The sequence below is a fragment of the Boleophthalmus pectinirostris genome, unplaced genomic scaffold, assembly GCF_026225935.1.
Source record: "Boleophthalmus pectinirostris isolate CB_2022bp ecotype Guang Dong unplaced genomic scaffold, ASM2622593v1 HiC_scaffold_3, whole genome shotgun sequence".
Lineage (NCBI taxonomy): Eukaryota > Metazoa > Chordata > Actinopteri > Gobiiformes > Gobiidae > Boleophthalmus > Boleophthalmus pectinirostris.
In genome coordinates, this window is record NW_026571299.1 from 13256270 (window position 1) to 13266908 (window position 10639).

At 37.8% G+C, this 10639-nt stretch overlaps 1 protein-coding gene across 1 annotated transcript; it reads right to left on the reverse strand.

Annotated features, from left to right (window-relative positions):
* Positions 1-345: 345 nt before the first annotated feature.
* Positions 346-8080, reverse strand: LOC110163448 (uncharacterized). Its single transcript, XM_020928404.2, has 8 exons — positions 8036-8080; positions 6409-6744; positions 5751-6005; positions 5202-5240; positions 4768-4809; positions 2447-2530; positions 2326-2366; positions 346-1686 (listed from the first exon to the last, which is right to left on the reverse strand). Exons 1-8 carry the CDS (start codon positions 8073-8075, stop codon positions 1522-1524), a joined length of 1002 nt encoding a protein of 333 aa, XP_020784063.2. The 5' UTR covers positions 8076-8080; the 3' UTR covers positions 346-1521.
* Positions 8081-10639: the final 2559 nt, after the last annotated feature.

Genomic DNA, 10639 nt, shown 5'->3' on the forward strand with positions numbered 1-10639 from the left:
TTTCGGTCGTGGAAATGTTTTTTCTTTGTTAATCTTTTCACCCAGCTTCAGGGTGGAGCCTCACCACTGCAGCAGCGTCTCAGTCTGCCTCATATCCAATATTAACCCTATTTTATTCCACCTGTAATGGCTGGACCCACACACTGACTGGTTTGCTTTGCTATTGCAGCTTACCTGTACACTCTACTAATGTTACAGTATGTTGTGTTATGACTGTAAGATAACCATTATACCCTGGGGACATTTCGCAAAAATACACAATTCATTACACTCATACGCAAATGCAAAAATGTTTTTAATAACATGCAAATAAATAAAAAAAATACACAGAGACTGCTTGTTGTTTTCAGGTGATATACAGTCATGAAGAAATACTAAAAATTATTATTATACATTTACAATATTTACAAATACTAGAAACAATAATATAATGGCATGAATAAAAACCTGTCAGAGCACTAGAGCCCTACAGAAACCAAATTATGTGTTTGAGTCTATTCCACACTAGCAGGTTTGAATTAATTACTTAGATTCCCAAAGCTTTTACAGAGAAAAGTTGGTATTTAAAGGTCATATATTATGCAAAAATTACTCTTGTGAGCTTTAAGTGTTGTTATAATGTTGTTACTTAATCAAAAACAAACCTTGAGTTGTGTTTTGTTTCGTTCATGTTTGAGTAACACTTTTATTATTAGTCTGTCTGCATCTCCAAAGCTCAAAATGCTCCGGTCCACCTTGTGATGAAGCAGTAGTTTTTCATTTCACAGCTAACATTTACCTTCAGTTCAGTTCAGTAGAGATGGGCAGTTCTAGGTCTGACATTATCCAAGCGATTAGTGAAGGTGTGTGAAGTTTAAAAACACACTGGAGCACTTCCTGTATTGCCATATGATATTACAAGGTGGACCAGACTACAGTGTTTTCTGTTTGAGAAAAGCACTAAATATGCAGGGATAAACATATGTGCTTGAAACAAAACACAACTCCAGGTTTCTTTTTGATGACGAGACGTTATAACGGATCAAAAATAGTGTAATAATAATCGCAACTGAACCTTGGTTGCCAGTGCCTAAACCTGAATTTAGAAGTATTTTTTATACTCTCAGTGTTGACTCTTCTCTGTATAAACTTTTTGTTCAATTTATCTTTTTAATCTAAGTTTTATTTTACTTTATTTAATCCAGGTGACCTGATTTTTACTGTTAAATAAGTCCCTCTCACATAATATTACTGTCACAAGTTCATCCTAGCCAACAGTTTTTTCAGTTAGTCACATCTGAACAGGACCATGAATGCTCTTATTAATTATAGGCTCCAGAAAATGTGCTGTTTAAATCCAGCTTGTATCTTTTCAGATCATCTAAAAAACCCATCGGACTGTTCTAGCTAATGTCAAAGTTGCCAGTTTTCAGTGACCCAACCCATACAAGATCTGACTTTTAACATGTTTGCCTTTTTATCTGGGGGACGTTTATTAAATTTAAAATAAAAATCTTACATACAGTTCCATCAATATCAGCATTACTCATAGAGGACATTGTCTTCAAATGCTGCATCAGTACTGTCCTCAGTGCTGTCAGGCCCAGGCTTCACATTATCAAGTGTAGCAGTGGCATAGACGGTTTGAACTGCAGTTTCTGAACTGAGCTGCTGGGGGCGCTCCTGTATCTCATCATAGCAGTGCTCCTTCAAAACACATCCATATTAACAAGTTATAGACAAAATAAAATACAGTCATTGCTAATTTTATTCAGCTACAAAATGTCTAATCTAAAAGGTGCTCTATATATGCTTTTCTGGTGGCACAGAGTGAGGCACAGACTCTTCCTGTGCATGATTTCATTCTGCTTTGTTTCATTGTTCTTTGGTAATTCCCATGTTGCCCAAAACGTTTGAGAAGTTCCTCCAGCGCATACTGCTTTGTCAGGGTGCTGTTAACAACTAAACACTTCCTGTGGCCCTTTCAAAATAAAATCATCTGCATTGATGAACTGCAGAATGGACCTAATTGTGAAGGCTTTAAAATGACAAAGTGCTAACTGCACAAAAACACAAAAAGCTGTCCAAAGCCCATTATTACTGGTAAAAAAAAAAATAATAATAATAACTAAAATGCAGCAGACTGTATGAATTTATTTGTTTTGTTTTGTTTTTTGGGGGGTATGACATATTTGGGTGATTTGTTTAGACCATTTTAGTTTTTAAACAACCACACTGAAAAAGAGAGCAGGCAAACTGTCAATTGGCCACTGCTTTGCAAACTCTCCTGGTAGACTTCAGAGCCCCCTCCACCCCGGGAGTCACATTTTATATAATCATACTAACCTCTAGGAGAGCTGGCGTTGGTTTTGCAAAAAAGCACCATTCTGAAAGGGGAAATGCCAATAATTAAATTATACAGGCAAAATACTTTGAGAATGTAAGATCATGACTGTGTAATACATACTTTTGTAGAAGCAGAAGGCGATGGCGAGCGATAAAATGATTACACAAACCACTGCAAGTACAGCTATAATTATCGAAGCATTAACTGTAAAGATATTAAAAAATAAAGTTTGTCAATTTCCGTATCAACTTAAAGATGCTTTATGTAACATCTCTTGTCGGGGTTCAGCCATCTGCTTGTCCACATGAAGATGTTATTGCTTTACCTCGAATGTTCCACCATATAACATTCTCACCCTGGGCTCATGCAAGATTTAGACTGACCTCAGCGAGGTGTGAGTACAGGTGAGGCGTGGATTGCAGAAAGAATCTGCAAGGAGTCTTTTTTTTCCTGGACACCACAGAGGTCTGGAGCAATTTTCAGATCATTAGATGTTTGTTATCATGTGAACCCATGCGACACTTTCCAGTCAGTATAAATCTCAAGAGCTTAGACCACAGAGGAGCTCAAACCACAGAGGAGCTCAAACCACAGAGGAGCTCAAACCACAGAGGAGCTCAAACCACAGAGGAGAGGAGCTCAGACAAACTCCGCACAGTCCGATGCTGAAGACAGAGCTGTTGCAGTGCTCCTGTTAATTCTGTCAAGAGTTGTCGGACACCGAATCCCTCTGTGAGCACTTTTCCCTTTATAAATGAATATCTATCACATGAACACGTGCTCATGCACTTAGTAACTCAGCTAGTCCAGGAAGATTTTAGAACACCATAGTCTGTCCCTGTTATTCTTTCATTCATATAGATATTAGCATTAGCCCTCAAAGACCACTAATTATGAATTATGAAGAGGGTGTCCTAGGGCTGGGTGACATGGGAAAAATGTTGATTTTGATTCGATCTTCTTCCGTCTTATTGAAAACACAGACAGACATAAAAAGCAGTCTGTCAGGATCACTACAGTTTTTTGTTTTTGTTTTGTATTGATAGCACCAATAATTCTGGAGAAATTCACATTTAAAGTTTGGAATGAGTTTGTACAGTATATTAAGCCTAAATCCATATGCTTGTTACTGTTAGCGACAGAAACATGTGCACGCAACTGCTCTCAAGAGTAAAGCGTACGATGTCCATGCACTGAATCAGGACTTATATTTGACTCATAAACAATGAGAAGTTTTGCTTTCCATAACTTGGATCACAATGATAAGAAGCACCAGAGGAGAGAAAGAGGAGATGGCACCGCACACACAGAGGCTGATGGAGAGAGACACTGGACCTTTAATGAAATTGTGCAGATTTAAGCCAAAATTTGTGAAACACGAGGCCTCTTGAGGAAACAAAGAGACTCAATGTGGCTCAGACTGCTATTTCCTAAACAGGACAGCGTCAAATCCTCATCAGCACCATGCACTCTTACTGCTCTACGACTGGCTGTAGACCTGTCGATTAAAGTGCAAATGCTTTATCATCCAGATTGACCATAGTTGAGATCTTACCACTTTTGGCACCAGTGTCGACTGGTACCAACACATCAACCATTTTTAGGTGAGGTCAAAGCCATGTTAAAAATCTTTGTTGGTATTTAAACCGTTTGCCGTTGAGTTGAGTTGAGAGTTCTGAACTTGTGTGTTTCTGGTGAGCATCTAGTGAGCACTAATCATTTTCTTTCTCTCTCTCAGTTTTTGTCAGTCTCTTCTGTCTCTCGTGATCATTATACTATTTCGCTTTTTTTGTATTTTGCTTAATAATGCACTATGTAACTTTCCTGGAGGAGTGTTTGCCATGGACTTGTCTGACAAACATGTGAAAAAGCCAACTACAGGTGCTAACCACACAGTTGAATAAATGACATATAGACATTCCAGGCAAAGCAATAACATTTCCAAGGAGTCAAGCAAATGGCAGACGTGCCCCTAGAAATACTACACAGTGCACCTTTAAACTCCTGGTGAACCAAAAACCAAAAAAAAAAACTTTATTTCTGCTTAATATAAGTACCCGTTACCATCTTTTTTCAGTCAAAATAAGTTCATTAATACTTGCGTTTAAAGTAGGCCATTAATAATTATTCAAAACATTTAATTATTTCTGAGTGAAAATTCCCCAGTTCAAACTTCTGTACTTTGTTTTGAAAAAAATTGAAATGTGTTTCAAAAGTCAAAATGTCTTAATGTTGTAGTTTCATTAAGTTACTTGTCAACACACATTAGGATTTAATTAAGATGACCATTATTTAGGTTGGATGCTAGAATCTGGAAATTGTTAGAATGTGATATGAGGTATATTTTGGGGGTTTTGACAGAATTTCAAAATAATAATGCAACTTAAGATATTTAAGATTGCAGCAAAATAAAGGCCTGATTTAAATCAAGCTCAACTCACCTGTACTGTGTTGTGACTGTGTAGTATTCGATTGAGGTAGTGCTGTAGATGGAAGATGAAAAAAAGAAAAATAAATATTACGTTTCATTGGCCAGAGTGAAGAGATCAATTCCAAGCTTTTTTTTTTTTTTTTTTTTTTTTTTTTTTTGGATATTGCTGGGAGCAGGTGTTTAAAAATGTTCACCAAAATAACTGAGATGTTGCTCATCCTACGTGTATCACCAATTAATAAAATAAAATTGGAGAACAAAAAAAGTACAGAGCAGTGGGAGTATGGCAGTGGTGATGTAAACAGAAAACAGAAGTAGAAAATAATAATAATAATAATAATAATACTCGATCACAAATCACTTCAAATACAACTTCAAGAGATTAAATGAGAAGATGAAACAACTATGACATAATACGTCTGTTTTAATGCAATCTTAACTCACCTGTACTGTGTGGGGACTGTGTGGGAATAATAGGTAATACTGTGGAAGATGTAAAAAATGTATAATTTAGAAACATTTGTATTCAAAAAATTTGGTCACTGGTCAGTATCAGGAGATCGATTCCAGGATCAGATATTTGTTTTGATTGTTTAAAATGTGATAAACAGAACTAGATCATTTTAAACAGTTTGCAGTAAGTATAAGATATGTAAGAAGTGAAGTAACTCCTCACTATGCATTTGCGCATCCTAATTATTCACAGTCATGATTTTGTATGAGTGCTTTTCACAACTTTCAGAGGCCAGAGCAGAGCTTTACCATCACACTTTTTGGTTCAGATTGCACACAGTGGACTTACTTGACCTCAAGAGCAGCTCATACAAAATATATCTGTACTGGGGCAGGAGAAATGTTGGATCAAATAAAATACAACACATCAGGTACAGGCCCTTTGAGCTGTTTCTGATCAGTATTGTGCTTTACAATGAACAGAATGTCAAATGATGATCTGTGTGTAAAAAATGAGTTAAATGCAGCTTGAACTCTTACCAAGGAGTTGTATTTTCTCTCGTGACACTCTGTAATCTGAGTTTGGTGATTGACAGCCGCACAAATAGTCCCCTTGATCCTGTTCTGACACATGACTGATGGTGTAATTACGTCCTAAGCTCTTTCTGATACAGGTGGATGTGTCATTTTTGCAGATAAAGTTCACTTCAGACTCAGTACAGGTGATAGTACAGTTGATGGTATGATTTGCCCCTCTGTTAGCAGTTAGGTTGGAGAGTTTGAGGCATTGACCACCTAAAAAAACAAACAAACAAACAAACAAAAGCAATAATAATAATGTCAAGACGGCCTACAACGGCCTTACGAGAATTCACTACAACAAGAGCCTTTAAACTGTTGTCTAATAGTTATGATTAGAATAACAAATAACAGCATGTTTATTTTGCTTAATGAAAATGTCAGAAAAGTATCTTCCATGTGCATAAATTGTCTCTAATTTTCCAAGTTACGTTTTAGAACTCACTGCTACTTCTTGTATTCTTGATGTACTTTTCTCAAACTTTTTCCACAAACAGCAACTTAGCTGATGTAAAACTATGACAAAAATTTACCACAGGTACTATCCCACCAAACCAAGTTAGATTTAGAAAAAACTGTCATATGCACTGGTGGTCAATCATTTTAAGATACATCTTACCGCTTTGCAGGTTTATTGTTGTTTCTTTAGTCAACCGGCACGTGTAGTCGCCAAAGTCGTTTTGGGTGAGTTGTTGGACAGACAGTCTCAAGTATTTGCCAGTTGTATTGTGGTACCAGTACAGTGATGTTTCTGTGTCCAGTGTCCACTTACTTATTTCTTCGGAGTCTTGTCTGTTTAATGTACCTCTTTCAGTAGAAACTTCTGGTAGTTCACCATTGTTACGTATGTTACATGTGAATTCAAACCAGCCTCCAACACATCCACTGACTGACAGAGGTGCAGCCTTACATCCTTTACCACATCCATTGACCGGTAGATGTGCAGCCTCACATCCTGCAAGACAAAAACTACTAAAATGTCCACTAAATTATATGATTTTGAATAGAATATATCATGAGTATTGATAGAAACATTTAGTATATTGCAAAAAGAACTTCTATAGGCTTCATTCATTAGCTCTAATGCTTTTCCATGGAGGAGTTGACTATGAGACTATGACTATGAAAACTACGAAAAACCTCTCACAAATCACAGATACGAACAATCAAAAATCAAATAATATAGATTTTTAAACCCTTACTTGTACTTGTAACTGAGTATAATTCTAGCCATGTTATTCTAATTCGTTACACTTTAAAGAAGACATATTGTGCTTGTGTCTGCTACAGTATATAATTATAACCTCTGACGCTCCAGGATCATTATGTTACATTTTAAAATGCAGTATTCATCTAAAATTACTTCTTTAAGCTTCTATGACTGACCTGGATTTAAAAGTGTTCAACAATGTCTCCAAAACTGTGTCAGTAACTAGTACACTTTTTTTTTACTTTTACTTAAGTATGCATGCATGCTACCAACCAAGTAATAAACATTTCTTAAATCTAACGTTACCATGGACAAATGAGCACCACAAATATAGTGATTCACAACAACTGGACAATGACATTTTAATTTAAGTTCATTAAGCACCACAAGTCCTGCAGACAGTAGTGAGCTTTAAAAACTGGGGCTGAAAGTTTCATCTAAACTTGTATTTATCTATGGGAAATGTAACAAACATATAAATAACAATAGAACTTTTATACTGGTATCAGACTATGTGTGTGCTAGTGGTGGAATAAGTACTCAGTTTTGTTACATAAGTAAAAGTACAGATACTGGAGAAAAAAATACTCAAGTAAAAATATCAAATAAAAAATCAACTTAAGCAAAAGTATTTACTTAAAAATGTACTAAAAACTTTTTTGAGATCTTATAAAGCTTCAGATGTGGTGATTTAACAAAAGATTTGTGCAGATTTTTTTAACAGAAGCAACTGAATAGATTTTTCCCAGCTGTTTTTATTTGTATCAAACTTTGAACATGTTAAAAAAAAAATAAACCTTCAGCCTTTTCAGCAGGTCTAAAACAATAATAAAAATACTTTTCAGTTTTGTTCAAAAATGTACTGGAGTAGAAAGTACAGATACTTGCTCTCAAATATAGTGAAGTAAACATTTGTGAATTTGTGGATATTTCATGATGGTACAAGATATTATTTGAAGTAAAATGATGATTTAAGTCGGTGCCCTGTAGTCTTCATAATAAATTAAATTAAAATAAAATCACAAATAATATTTACCTGTGATCAGTACAAGGACAAAGAGAAGTGCGTTGTTCATGTTGACGGTGCTGATGAATAGTTTCCTCTGATTTGCCCCTTGTGAGGTTTCAAAGGCCTTCCTCTTTTTCTAACTTCTGTCTCACAAGCCCATACAAGGGTGGCAAAACAAATCCACAGTGTTACCAAAAAGCTCATTTGCCCAAAACAAAGAAATGACATGATACACAACTTCCCAAATTTACATATAATGTAATTTGGTTCCCATATGAAGGCCTTTAGTTCTACAATATTCATAGGATGTCCATATTAGTCTTGCACACCAGGAAGAAAAGTACATTTAAACTGCTAAAAATGTTCTCAATCAAAGTTACTGCTGCCAAATTTCTACTTAAGTAAAAGTAAAAAGTACACACATATAAATACTAGTCAAGGTACTCATTGCTATTTTATTGTTTTACACATTTTAACAAAATTTAACACAAATTGGAAGCATTTTGGATCATAATTTTATTTTTAAAAAGCAAAGAAAAATAATAAAAAAGGATTACATTTCTTTTAAAAGTGCAACGTGAAACTTCTTGTCTCCATGAAAAATGATACTGCTTTACCTGGAATGTGCCACAGTATAGAATTAAACATATATCTTTATTTGGGTCAAAAAATACCACAAACACATGCTTTCTTACTTTGAATTGGATCGCCTTTCTCGGCCTGTTGGTGTATTTGGGGAGGAATGGTTACGAGACAGTGGGCTCCTTCAGCGCTCGCTCTCCTTCTCTGTGCTCTAGCTCTCGTGTGGTGCTTGCACAAACACTTTCAAATCCGACAGCTTCCCACTAGTGATGCTCTCCGCTGTATGTGTGTATATTTGCATTTAGGTGTGACTAATTACATTTCCTCATTACTGTAATTTCTCCGTGAACACGAGTCGGATTGTACGAAAACACACAGCCTAACATGTGGAGAACAAGCTGCTGTCTGAGTTGAAACAGTTGATAGAGGATTCAGACAAGAAATCCAAAAAGTGGGCCTTTGGAGCCAGAGGAGTTTGTTCTATTGCATCAGCACGAGTACAGGGATCACCAAGGATGTGTTGTTGAATCATTCAGAATTTGACATTAAAACTCATAAAAACATGTTCAAACATCTTTATCGGAAACCAAATACTCTGGTCTGATTTTGATTTAAAAGTCCTAAAACTATAATACATAATATGTTCAGTCCACCCAACCCCCTGTCCTCTGTCCACTTCTCCTTTCTCCTCCACTTCTCTCTTCCCACTTCTGCTCCTCTCCTCTCTCCTCTAATCTCACCACTACTCCTCTACTGCTCCCCCCTCCTCTCCTCTTCTCTATCTGCTTGTCTCTTCTCTACTCCTCTAACATCTCTCCTCTGCTCCCCTCTCTTCTGTTCCTCTGTTCTGCTTCTCTCTCATCTCCTCTGCTTCTCTCTCCTGTTCCTTTCCCCTCTCCTCTCTCCTCTGCTCCACTCTCCTCTGTTCCATTCTTCTCTACTCTGCTCCTCTCCTATTTCTCTCATCTGCTCCTCTATCATCGGTTCCTCTCTTCTCTCCTCTGCTTCTTTCTCCTCTGCTCCTCTCATCTGCTCCTCTATCATCAGTTCCTCTCTCTTCTCCCCCTCTTCTCTGCTTCTCCCTCCTCTGCTCCTTGCTCTTCTGCTCCTCTCCTCTACTCCTCTGTTCCTCTCTCCCCTGTCTTCTGCTCCTCTCGTCTGATTCTCTCTCCTCTGTTCCTCTCTCCTCTACTCTGCTCCTATATTCCTCTTCTCCTCTTCTTTGTTCCTCTCCCTTCTGTTCCTCTCTCCTCTCTTCTCTGCTCCCCTCTCCTCGGCTCCTCTTCTCTGTTCTGCTCCTCTCCTCTGCCCCTCTGTCATCTGTTCCTCTCTCCTCTCCTCTTCTCTCCTCTCCTCTCTTCTCTCCTCCCCTCTCTTCTACTCCTCTTTGATCTGCTCCTCTCTCCTCTCCACTCTGTTCCCCTCTTTTCTGATCCTCTCCTCTGCTTCTCTCTCCTCTGTTCCTCTCTCCTCTACTCTGCTCCTCTGCTCCAATATTCCTCTGCTCCTCTTCTTTGTCCCTCTCATCTGCTTCCTCTATCATATGTTCCTCTCCCCTCTATCATCTTTTCCTCTCTCCTCCCCTCTCTTCTGCTCCCCTGTCTTCTGCTCCTCTCCTCTGCTTCTCTCCCCTCTGTTTCTTTCTCCTTTACTCTGCTCATCTGCTCCTCCTTGAAGAATCAAGGAAAGAGAGAGGTTACAGTACCTCCAAGTATGAACTGCAGCTGCCTTTTGAAGAGGAGCATGGAAGAGCGCATTCTGCTGGAGGAGACAGGTATGTTGCAGAGACCTCCACATAATATTATTCTGAGTCTTATGGATTTGTGGTGGGGTTGAGTGGGGGTGCATCCAAATGAATATACATGCATTCATTCAAGACATTCATCCTCTTCTGTATTTCAACACTGGAGATGAAGTTTATGAAGTGTCTTGCACAAGGACATAATAACAGCATGCACCGTCTGAATGGGGGTTGGGGTTGAGAGGTCAAGCCCAATGATCCTCTGCTGCCCCTGCCCCCTGTTCTAATACCAATTTTTGGGGAGGATC